At 42.4% G+C, this 13310-nt stretch overlaps 1 protein-coding gene across 1 annotated transcript in view; it reads left to right on the top strand.

Moving 5' to 3' along the window:
• Positions 1-13310, top strand: part of SORCS1 (sortilin related VPS10 domain containing receptor 1) — a 217884-nt gene that overhangs the window by 86896 nt on the left and 117678 nt on the right. The window contains exon 4 of the mRNA XM_081104694.1: positions 3333-3397. Within this exon, the coding sequence (XP_080960820.1) occupies positions 3333-3397 (65 nt within the window). The remainder of the gene's footprint in view (positions 1-3332; positions 3398-13310) is intronic.

Below are 13310 nucleotides of genomic sequence, written 5' to 3'. Positions count from 1 at the left end.
AATTTCTACTCTCTTAGCAAAGTACAACTATAAACACAGTATTAGCAACTGTAGTCACCATGTTATTATACATTAGATCCTCAGACCTTATTCATTTCAAAATGGAAAGCTTGTGCCCTTTTACTTACCATCCTCTCCCCATTTCCCCTTTCCCCAGCCCCTAGCAACCATCTATCTATCTATCTATCTATCTATCTATCTATCTATCTATCATCATCATCAAGTACAATATGTGGTCTTAAAATGTACAGAAAACCACCAAACTGCAGTTCCAATCAACATTTATAAATGGGCTAGAGAATGATACGTTGTTCAGTGTACCCATGAGCTTCTGTAAGGTGCCTGGTCAATGCCAGGACCGTTAAAACCAGCACCTCCGCAGACATTTAGCGTGGCTTGGTGTCCGCTTTTGAGAATTCACTAGTGCTACACATAAAAGCAGCAATAATTCTTTATAACCTGGAGGTACTCCTAGACTGCAAGAACATGGGTGAGAGCACATTAGCAAATAAAAATAGTTGGAAACTCGGTGGTTTTGGCTTGAAAGTTTTATTTTGTTGTTGCAGTTGTTTTATTACGGATGGACAAGTATTCAAGCAGGGTACAGGAGCCGGTTAGGCCCAGCAGACGCTGGAGAAATGAAGGCCTCTGTGCTGCCCCCGCCTCATTTCCTTAATTAAGGGGACAGCCCCTTGAAACAACAGCTGCTGCCCTTACGCACATCAAAAGATCTTCAGAAGCTACTGCTCTTATTGATTTGGGGCAGGGGTGGGCAAACTTTTTGACTCGAGGGCCACAATGGGTTCTTAAACTGGACCGGAGGGCCGGAACAAAAGCATGGATGGAGTGTTTGTGTGAACTAATATAAATTCAAAGTAAACATCATTACATAAAAGGGTACGGTCTTTTATTTCAATAGTTTTATTCATTTCAAACGGGCCGGATCTGGCCCGCGGGCTGTAGTTTGCCCAGGGCTGATTTGGGGCCATGAGCACTTGAAACGATGCAACTGGGTGCAGAGTCATCATTTTGCCTCCCATGTACACTAAGCATAAGCCAAGCAGATAGGTTCACATGCTAGTTTCAATATCATGTTTCACGGATGCCAGTCTTCTAGGAATAACTGGTGCTACTCATTTCAAGGAAGGACTTCTGAGCACGCAACATGGGAGGTGAACAGTGGGTAACTACCCAGTTGTCATTTGCGAAACCAGTTAACTGTTGGGTTTTTTAGTTTGAGGCCTGTCAGGGAGCTTGTTTGCTTTTTAATGCTGGTGACCATGGCCTTGTCAGAAGAGGTCAGCTCTGGATCCAGTCAATGCTTCAGTATGGAAGTGGAGGGCCACTGTGCCTGGACAAGCAGTTCCAGCAAAACTTAACTGAAATGGGGGTGAAGGTGTCACTGTCTGCCTGTATTCAGATTCCAGTGATGAAATTCACATAAGCATGTGCCCTTATCTCTTTGGGGTAAATGATAAACCCTTATTAGGGCATTTCTGCTTTCTGGAAGAAGAAAGCAGGACTTAATGTTTTGAGCATAGACTAACTTTCAAACCATCTATCAATCAGAAAACTTACTGACAGTGATAATAGGGCCTTCAGGAGACTTATTTTAAGATGAAGAGAGACTAAGCCACCTAGGTTTCAGAGTCTTTGAGCTGGGAAAAATGGGTTCAAGTAAGAAGAGTTATGGGAATGCCCTTAGGATAATGATTAATTTACTTATTTTGAAGAGCTCACTAACCATTATACAATCTCCCTCCCTCCCTCTCTTCTCTCCTTCTTCCCTTCCTTTGTCCCTTCATTCATTTATTTCTTCCTTCTTTCCTTCAACATTTAACTAGTATAGCTCAAGCCTACATATAGAAAAAAATCTCCACTAGCTCTCAGTTGGGGCTGGGGGTGGGGTGGGGTATGCAAGTTGGAGAAGGGGCTGTTTTGATCTGGGGGAGGACACAAAAATTATGATAACAAACTCTTACAGGATTTATATCAAAGTATTTGTTGGTAGGGGGAGAATGATTTTCCTGGTGTAACTGGGATATATTCAATGGAGGAAGTGACTTTTAGTTGTGTCTTAAAATTAGAGTCAAAGAAAATTAGGTGAAACTGGAGAAGAGCATTTCAAGTTGAAGACAGAAACTTCCCAAGGCTTACAGAGGGCTGAGAAGCTAGCGGGCACTTTTGGGGGATTGACAATCTTTCAGTGTGCCTGGAGATGGGGCAGTGCCCGGAGATGGGGCAGCAGAAGAGAGATGGGACCCATCAGGTAGGGCCCCACTGCGTCCTGACTCTGATGAGTATTTTTTAAAATCTTTATTGTTGAAAGTATTATATATATATTCCCTTCTTTCTGCCATCGAATCCTTACATCCTGCCCCCTCTCCCCCCAGGCCTCCACCACCTATTGTCTGTGTCCATGGGTAACATCTGTATGTTCTCGCATGGATGTGATGGCCGGGCTGCACTAGCTCAGGGCAGACAGAGGTGCAGTTTTGAGGCATGTGACTTTTTCCATGTAGAAATGAAACAAATTAAATGGAAGTTCTGCAGATCCTGATGAGAGCAAATTATAGACGGTCCCACATTTAATTCATCTTTCTGTATAGAAGTCTGAGAGAGAGCATGATCACCCGTATTACTTATGTAACAAAATAATTGTTTTCGATTTAATATGGCTCGCTGCAAGATTACACTACATAATATGCATCTCTGAGGCATTTTAAATAGGCCCTTATTTTATTTACACATATAGTTTCAGGCACATACCATAGTGATACATCTGTATTTGTCCCTAGCATTGGTCCAACAGTAAAGAGAATGGTTATTCTTTTGCTCTACTGCATTCACATTGGTTGGGTCATGTGTTTTGTTTTCATAGTTCATAGGGTAGCAGTAGGTAGTTCTGCAAATTTCAAGTGAGAGAATTAATTAGATTACTTTGCTATGCAATCACTGTTCAAGTCAGGCAGCTAAAACCACCTGCCTGGCATTGCCTGATAAGTCTTGAAAGTTTAATACACTGTCAGGGAGATGGTTGATGGAGACCACGTGCCATGCGTAGGACTTATTGAAAAGCCTGAGCTAATAACACACAGTATCTCTGCCCGAGTCAAGCCTGGACTCCACTGAAGAAAGGTTTCATTATTGTTTTTATGTGAAGTGGAAATTTTGCTGTCAGACTTTACAAGTAAACAGGGTAGATGTGCCCCAAGGATGGTGGTTTTAGAATCCTGTGGCCATCAGTAGTCCGCAGGCTCAGCTGAGCTTCCCTAAGGCACGTGTGAAGTTGCTAAGGTTGATGTTTCTTTTCATGTTCCTTCACTTTTTAGGTCTGTGATGGGCTCAAACAAGGAACCAGATCTTGTGCATCTCGAGGCCAGAACTGTGGATGGTCGTAAGTAAATCAAGTTTTCCAAGGTGTTCACAGTGATACTAGTTTGATCAATCCACCACGAACCACGTCTTTGTTCAGGAAACTCGTTGGCAATAATCCAACTCATTTGGACATGAGGACTTTTCCAGCTTTTAGTAATTCAGAATTGTCTTAATCATTTTTGACAACTCTCATTCAATCAGGCTCTTTTGCTTTCCTAGTAATGTGAAAAGTAAAAATTCCTTATTTCTACCATGTTTTATTGTTGTGATTGCTGCTGCTTTGTTTTGGTTGGTTTTTCCTGTTTCTTTATTTTATTGGATGTCGTTTGAGCAATGCCTCCCTGTCTTGTTCAGAGACACACAAAGCATTTAGAGGGCACAGGGGAGAGAAGAATCATCCCGTGTGTCCTATGATAAGCAGCAGGAGGGCAAAGTCTGCACCTTAGGCGTTCAGAGCAGCCCTAGCTAGGCCATCCACAGTGAAGGACTCCACATTATGTGAAGATCATGGCTTTAGGTACATGACCGAGAGGAAAGTAAGGTGCAAATCTAGAATTTAAACCCTTGTCAGAAAAAATCAAGTCTGCTCACTAATTGTATGACCTTGAAAAATCTATTTACACTCTTTATGCCTCAGCTTCTTCACTGTAAATTAAATAAGTTAACAATAGTGTGTCCTATAGTAGCTAACATTTACAGAGCACTTACCCCGGACCAAGAATTATGTTAAACACTTTATCTCCTTTAGCACAAGGAATCCTAACAATTTGTGGGTTGTTGTTCCTGTTTTGCAGATGAGGAAATCAAGTCATAGAAAGTTTAACAAACATATTTAAACAACAGCAATAGACCTTTCCTTCTTCTTCTCTGGTCCCGAGGTTCTCCTGAAGGTCTGAGAGTTGATGGGGTACCACTAGGTCTAAGATTGGGCACTAAAGGTGAAAAGGATGAAGGGAAAGGGAACATGTATAGAAGAAAGGGATGAGGAAAGAAAGACAGAGGAAGAAAGAGGCCCCAAACGTAGAGGAGAGAAAGAGAATGGACTGTCTACAGTTACCACCAAGCAATGAGGCTGTTAGAGGTTGTCCGATACGGAGCAAGAGAATGGTAATTTAGTTATGGAGACATTTCCTATCTCAAAAGTATCCCTCAAAATTCAAAAGCATCACCGTCACTGGCGCCTGCACCTGTCTACTTGTCCTCAGCTCTTTGAACACAAAGACAGCAGCGATGCCTGCATTTTACCAGCTGACAACTCAAAAGTCACCGGTCATCCCTGCAGCCCAGACTCTTCAGAAATCGCATGTGCTCTGCACCTCTGCACACACCATGAGATTCTGCATCTCTAGAGGTTTTGCTTCCCTTTCGGAGAATGAATATATGCTTTGGCAGAATCAATGGGAGGATAGGTCAGGGACCAGCACCTTCCTCCTTTTTAAATTTAGGCAGGGTAGTGGTATATCATGGCATCTGCCCCACCCTGTGCCTGGCACAGAATGAGAGGAGACACCTCCATTGCCCTGCAGCTGATTATTTTATCTTGGATCCCAAGGTTCATTTCTTACTACCCAATAGCCTGAGCAGCCTTTTCCTAAGGTAAAAGCAATCCTGTCATCTGTTTCGAGCTTTGATTGACCTCCCACTGCTCTGGCGATAAAGAGCCAAGTTCTCACCTTGACCTTTAGCTGCAGCATAAGCTGGTCCCTGGCCATTTCCTCAGCCGCATCTCACTCTAACCCTGTCCTCACTCCTTGCCTACAAACCCTTGAATTTGCTTTCAAGTCTTGGACCACCCGGGTTTCTAGGTCTTAGTTTAAGGCCCAGATGCCGCTGTTTCCTCTGCCTGGAATGCCCTCCCCGCTTCCCTGATGAATTCAGTGTAATTAATCGCTATAAGTGTTTCAGATCTCAAATTAAGGATCCATTTCTATTTTTTTTTTAACTTTTCACTTTGAAATAAATTTAGACTCACACAAAAGTTGTAAAGAATAGTCACGTTCCCCTGGACTTTTCAACCAGCTTCACCTAAAGATAGCATCCAGTAAATCCAGAGAACTATAACAAAATCCTGGAAAGTATCATTTCCCAGGGGAAGTCTTTCTTGAACTCCCAATCCAAACCAGTTTCTCAATTTGTTTGCTTTCATCCAACTCTAATATTTTTCCTTATTGTGCTCATCTCAGTTTTTTTAAAAATATATTTTACTGATATTTTACAGAGGGGAAAGGGAGAGGGATAAAGAGTTAAAAACATTGATGAGAGAGAAACATTGATCAGCTGCCTCCTGCACACTCCCTACTGGTTATGTGCCCGCAACCAAGGTACATGCCCTTGACCGAATCGAACCTGGGACCCTTGAGTCCGCAGGCCGATGCTCTATCCACTGAGCCAAACCGGTTAGGGCTCATCTCAGTTTTTAATTGCACATTCCATTTCCATGATTATTGGAGCTTAATAAATATTTATTCAATGAATGAATGCATAGTTGACCACGTGTCAGGGTAACCAGCTGGCTACCTAACCTCACTTACAGATCCCACCTACGGACCTTGTTAGAATGTAAATTCTGATGTAGGAGGGGCCCAACAGTCTGCATTCCTAACAAGCTCCGTGGTGAAGCTGATGATGCTGGTAGTGGAACATGCTTAGGGTCAGAAAGTCCCATAATACAAACTAATGAAAGAGCTTCAGGGTCTGTCTCCCATGACTACACCCTTGTTTTGAAAGCTCTGGATGGAATCCTAGATTGCTTTCCTTTCTGAACTTTTGGGGACGTGGCTACTTTCTGGCTTGTGGCATTTAATGCCCATAACCCCATATCCTGAAAACGACAAGGCCATCACTTTTCCTGATCTGCGCTTTTTTCCCCACCCATCGTTATTCCTGTGTTCCCTGCAGGCATGGAGGTTGATAATGTCAAACTGTCATCTCAGGCTCAGCTTGCACGAGGCATGAAATATATCAGTTCTAATTTTATTTATTTTATTTTACTTTTTTTGCAAAGGCAGCATCTTCAGAAACTATTCAAGAGTGAAAATTCAATAAAGGGATTTAATTTGAAAAGTTATCCCTGTCAAAACAAAGCAGGAAAAAAAATTACCTACCGATTGAAGAAAAGGATCTAAGCCTGACCTGACCGAATGTAAAAAATGAGATTTTCTCGGTTTCATGTCCTCCCTCCTCCCCTCTCCCCCGTCCCTCCCTTCTCTCTCTTTTTTCTTGGTATCTTTCTCCAACACAGTAACCCTGGCACCAAGTAAAAGAAACAGAGAGGAGGAGGAGGAGGAGGAAGGAAAGAGCTCAGCTCAGCAAGGTGTTAGCAAATGTAGCTGAGAGTCATTTGCTCCAAGAATTCCAATATCTATGTTTTCTCTTTCCCATTCCCTGACTGAAACCCCTCTTGATTCTCTATTTCTTCATTATTATTTAGTATATAATTTAAGTATATGGAACTCATTGTTTATATTCTAGGTTATGGGTCTTGTAGGGAATGTGCAAAAATAATGTAATACTTTTTAATTTGAATATTGTTGTTGTGTTTGTTTGCTTTCTCTGATTGTAATGGGTTTAGGGATTTTGTAGCCTAGGCACTGAGACATGTGACACAGGAAAAATGTGTTCACTTGCTTATTTGGCTCATCCCCATGGGATGGGTTGCAAATGCTTATCTGGGTTTGTTACTCAAAGGTTTGTGTTAGTCTCATTTCACATCTCCCTAGATGATATTTTAATTACTATCTGTTTTATTGGAAGTCTCTGTATGTGAGGGAGGTGAGCTCTGGGAAGCATTGGCTTACAAGGGTCTATGGCTGGCATAGATGTGTCATGCCCATTGTGCTGTGAGACCTGGATGTGTTGCAGTTTACAGTCATGTCAAGGATGTTATTCTTTCTTGTATCACCTCTGTCTTGGGAGACAAGCTGAAGTACAATCTCAATTACAATCAATCACAGGAGGTATTATTGGAAACTTTTGAACATATTTCTTGAATATGGCATTTGTTATTGGTCCCCACGTTCAACTGAGAACACATTGGCAGGTCCTCATCCAGGAAACAAACATGTTAATGTTTACAAATCACACATGTGTGTTTGTGTGTATGTGTGTGAGTGTGTGAATGTGTATACACCCACCCATGCATTGTATGCACACCGTACATTAAACCTGCTACCCACACACTATAAGCATAGATTACTTTTATACCAACAAGGGTAGCAAGGACAAAAAAAGGGTAAGCAGTACTCAAGTGTATCCAGGGCTGATGTAGATCAATGCATGTGTGCACACACATACATCACACACTCACAGATGATCATGTTGCAAAACTCTTACTCCAGTGCAGTGCTAGTGGATACAATCGCAAATTAAAACTCTTTTCATATCAGCACATACAAATTTAGCCCCTTCATGAGGAATCACTACATAGATTCCTCCTTGTACAGTTTACTATAATTTAGTAAGTCGCTATCCTGTTAATAGATACATACATGTTTGGCTATTTCAAACAGTGCCGACACACATACACCTGTGAACATGCAAACTTACATAAGGAGCAAGCACTGCTAGCACTGCTGAGAGAGAAGTTACCAGCATCCTGGACTTGAGGCTATATATATATATATATATATATATATATATATATGCTGTAGATGTTGTCACATCGCCCTCTGAAATAGTTAAATCAATGTACACTCTCTCAAGATGAGAATGTCTGTGTTTGCAAGCCCTCAGTCACCCAGGACACTATGAACAATTTTTTAAACAGAATCTATCTACTGAGTAGAATGCATGGCATTATCTTTATTGTTTTAAATTGCATTCATTGAATTATGAGTGAGGTTAAGAATTTTTATTTTATTTTTTTCTTGGCTATTTATATCTCCTCTCCAGTGAACCTTCAAGAGATATAAACGCTCTTTCATGGTCTAGGTAAGATGGACACTTTGGCATTTATATAAAAATTGAAAAATATCAACATTACCACCCCCCTACTCCTGCCAAAGTCCCATCACTATCTCGCAAAATGACCCTGTTGAACCCCTCATTTCAGAGCCTTCATTTACCTTGTTTTTCAATCAGTTAATTTATTCATAGCTTCAAGGGAAGAGGTTAGAAGTTTGCATTTCTGCTCAGCCTCAGACTGACAGCTCCCCTCCACTTGCCCACACACCAAACAGGCGCCTCTGACCTCCTATCCTCATGTCAAGCATCAGGACTAGCTAGTACAGGGGCACCGGGCACTTTGCTTTTCTCTCTCGCAATGTCATTTTGATCCCGTTGTTCATTCTGCAAAAGTCTCTAGGTCTCAGTTACTCCTGATTTCAGCTTGGCCTCTCTGATTCAGTAGCCGAGAGACAAACTTGAACACTAACTGGCAAAGCGTGAAATAAGGTAACACGAGCTTCCACACACAGCAATGGAAAACCTGAGTGGGGACGTGCGACCACAGGCTCAGCTGAGCAGCTCTCACATCCGGTTCTTCGTACCCAGTTTGTGTTGTTTCCCCTGCCTCCTGCCTGTCTACCCATCTGTGCAGAGACCTGTGCCCTTTCAGTCCATCCTGAGGATGAGAGGATGGACGTGCACAAGAGACAGTTGTCATTCCCCCAGCCTCAACTCCAGGACAGAGGTCTGGGTTTCTTTTGGCTTCTCAGGATCCCCAGTGCACAGCAGCACCAGTTCACATAACGTGTGTGTGGCAACGTCCAAGTGTTTGGGAAATTCCTAATGCTTCCAGCTCTTGCTTTAAAGAAAAAAAAAAAGGAGCATCATAAAGATTGGGGTACTTTCGTAGACATCTCCTCCTTTCCTGCATGTTCTCAGGCAACATTGATGCTAGTCCCATGCCTTGTATTCCTATCATTTGCCTGGGACGCTGCAAGAGATACTTCTCATCTGCACTACTTACACCAACTCTTGGAAGTAGGCTGTGTTGTTATTTTCCTCATTTTAACTCTGAGGAAAACATGGCCTGCAATGATTAAATTGTTTTGCTGTTGCTTCCGGGCTAGAATTTGAAGCCAGGTCTGGCTCACTCCAGACCTATTATTCATTCATTCAATAAATATTGTTGGACATGTATGCTCCGGTAGGAACTCTTCTAGGCATGAATGATGGATAGTAGGGGCCATTGTAAAGGCCCTGCTCTCATTGAGTTTACCCTTTACTTAGGGGGACAGATCATAAACAAATGGATAATGCCGGGTGGTGATAAGTTCTAGAAAGAAAAACAAAACAGGTGAATCTCTGGTAAGGTGACATTTGATATTTTAGCCAGTTCCTTATGGAAGTAAGGGAGAGGGCTATGTGTCTGCCTGATGGAAGAGACAGATGGAATAGTACATGTGAAGGATATGGAGTATGGGCCCGCTTGGCATGGTGAGGGATAGCAGGCAAGCCAGGTGGCTAGAATAGAGAGAGGGCAGCAAAATGTGTCATATGTCTTTGTCTATTTAAGTGACAGTGTTGTGGAAGGCAGAGATTGTACCTTATTGATCTCTGCCAAACTACTACCACAGTCTAAGTATGATATTCAATGTTAAGGGCACCTGCATGGGAATTGGCATGCCCCTGGCTTCCTTCTCATGTCCTCAATTTCTAACCCTGTGCTTCGTGAAATAATATGATCCCAGCAATGTCTCTGTAGTAGTCGTGGCCTCCTGAATGTCCAAAGGCTAACAATCAAAGGCAAGGTTTAGAAAGTCACACTAGACGAAAATCAAGAGCCTTCCTAGAAGAAACCACTGCTACGAGCTCCTCGCACCAAAGGAGACCATTTGGTCTAAGTGAGTAATTTTCACAGAAATGTCTTCTCCTCTGCATAGTCTTTCAGGGGCCAAGGCTAGGGCTTCGCCTTTGAAGATCTCAGTTTCTAACAGGCACATGCCAGAGAGGGCTCTAGAGCCTTGACGGGAATGAGCACAAGCATGTCGACACATGTGTGCCCACATGCATGCACACCTGTGTGTGTTGGGTGGGAACATTTTAATAAGAATGTTCTAAAACAAATAATAGAACCATAGAATGAACAAAAAGAAGATTTATCTGCAGAGGTATGTTCTCCTTAAAGTTAAAAATTAATGGGGTTGTGGAGGGAGCTTCACAGTACTCATGCTTGCCTACACAGTTGATGGCTTTGTTTGAAATTAACCTTTTACAGTATTAAAGCATATGGAAAGACTTGGTGCTAACTAAAGATTTGTTGACTGAGAGAATCAATGGATAGAGTCGTGGAGATCTGTGAGATATAGTTTCTGCTCTGTCATTTACTAGCATATGGGTTTCTGCAAATCTCATCCCTATGTCTGGAGTGCAATTTTTGGTGAAGTTACAAAAGAAAAAGCAAGTGCTCTATTTAGAATAGTTCCTGACCCAGAGTAGAGGTCCTTTGGTTAATCCGGAGGTTAATGCTACTGCAGATGCCATCAGTGGAGGCAGGCTGGGAAGGGAGTGGTCTACCTGAGCTTTAAGAGAAACTCCGCAGACGAAGGCCCAGGAAGGATATGGACAGGGCAATAGGACCAGAAAAGACAGATCAAACTGGGGGAACTCTGTGAATGAGCATAGGGTCTCAGCCTGGAGTGGACACGCTGTTTAGACATAGCAGAAGGCCTGAAGTCACAGACTTGCCAGCATCAGGGAGTTTTTTCTGGGCAGGAATGGAAGGAAACAGGTTTTAAGGGATAAAGCATAATAAAGACCTGTCAGGGCATAAAGTAATAGTCTGGTTTTGACATCCTTTTTTAGTTCTAAAACTCTAATAACCTTCATTATATCGCTTAGTACGTGACCGCAGAGTCACACAGTTTGTTGGAGATAGAGGTGGGATCTAGAACGTCACTGCAGCAGGAGGGAGGGCACGCAGGACAACACGGCGCAGGCAGGCTGGCCCATGCACTGGGCACCAAGGTCACGTCCAGTTCTGCCCTGGTCACCACCTTACACTGTCTGCCCAACATAGTTGCTACCTATTTATTATTCAAGGAGGATATTTTTCATGACTTTTTGAAAAGTTACTTAAGAAAACTTTAACCTAAACCAAACATTGACTCTGGTAGAAATGTCTGTACAATACTTTACAGTTGGTTCCCTTGAGACTCAGTGAGCAGTCCTGGTAATGGAAGAGGGAGGAGTTCCGTAACTACAGGCACCTGTTTAAGCACAGTCCAGCCACACACTGGACCGAACATACTTAGTACAAGTGTCACAGCCCCTGGAATGATGGCTCTTCTTTATCCCCACTTCACAGATCAGAATTTAAAGAGGCCAAGTGTTAGCTTGGATTTGCCAAGCAAGCAGGCTCTGAGGTTGCAGCTAAACCCCTGCTCCTCCGCTCCAAGCCTGGCCTGTCAAAGGCAGCTTCCTTTAGATCCTCATGCATTTGGGAGGATGGGGATTCCATTATTCCAAACGGCAGCTGTTGCAGAGCGAGAATGCTTGAAAAGAGCCACGCTGTGTCCTAATTACCTACGGCAAGGAAAACATCTGTGTGGGGAAAGTAATGAAATTAATTCTAAAGTCGAGCAGTTGCATACATTAATTGACGTTAATTAATGCCAAATTACACGATACTTCCTATGGAATCACATCATGCACTCCCTGGAATTGAATATGAAAAGAGTTCATCATACTTAATGCTATCACTGCCAGTCCGAGGGGAGGGGAGTGAGCGTGATTGGTCCCTGGTTAGGAAGCGCAGCCAGCTTCTTTCTGTTGCCTTTAAGAGGGGAAAGGGAAGGAACCAGAGCACTTGACCAAGGGCAGGCAGTGCGACACTGAGCCTTGCCCTTGGGCTTGAAATTTCACTCTGAGCAAGAAATGCTCTCCAGACCTCTTCCTGGGGCTTTTGTTGCATCACCCAGTTGTACATTTTGTGCAGTCAGCCCAAGGATGGGCTCATTGCAGCAAGCCCCCCATGACCTCCTACCCGACCCAGGTGAGGGGTGCTGACCAGAGGCTTGTATGCAGGTTGTCTGCCTCTCTTGCATTGCTGCCTCTATACTATTGTTGACATTTCATATACATCTTTTATTCATTTTTCCTGTGCAAACATACATCTATAGATATCTATATATACACCTGGCACAAAATCGGGTCCATATGCACATATTTTGGTAACCTACTTTTATGAAACTTTTATTTTGGAATAAATTTAAATAAACAGAAAAGTTCCCAAGACAGTACAGCTTTACCCAGCTTCTCCTAATGTTAACATCTTATACACCCATGGTCTATTTTTTAAAACTAAAAAATGAACAGTGACAAAACATTAGTAATTAGTAACCTCTGTTTATAATGTAAACTATATTAAGCATATCTATAACACCTTATATACTCTTTAGAAGCAAGATTTTAATAGCAGCTCCTTAAAAGAGCTCTCTCACTTTTTGTTTACTAGATCTGGATTTAAATGTCCCTTTCAACCAGTGGTGAGAAACTAGGTAGACCTTGAATGGGTATAGACCCAAGAGGATTATGGAAACTTCTGAATCACGTGAAGAAAGGATGAGCCAACAAATCCATTTTGGCTTTTCCAGCAAAGAAGCAGGGAGGAATGGGTATTGGACACCAACAGTACCTGATGCAGAGATACAGCTAGAGTACTCAAATCCAGTTCAACCAGTCCTTTAAAGGACCTACTATGTGCCAAAGACTGATATAATATTTGTGAAAGCAAAAGAGAAAGCAGGGATTTTATCAATATTAATAACAACTGGCCTTTGTAAAAGTTTGAGTTTCAAAACATTTAGCATATGTTTTATTTATTTCAGTTAATTCTTACAGCCACACTACAAGATAGTTGACATTGGCATCTCCATTATGAATGAAGGTGGCAAGATTCAAGAAGAATAAGTGATTTCCTTTGAACTATGCAGCTAATAAGTGGCCACACCAGACAGAACTTAAGCCCAAGTCTCATAGTCACCAATTTC

This window comes from Myotis nattereri (genome assembly GCF_964212035.1).
Source record: "Myotis nattereri genome assembly, chromosome: 13".
NCBI classification, from domain to species: domain Eukaryota; kingdom Metazoa; phylum Chordata; class Mammalia; order Chiroptera; family Vespertilionidae; genus Myotis; species Myotis nattereri.
This window is presented reverse-complemented; position numbering and strand designations above follow the sequence as displayed.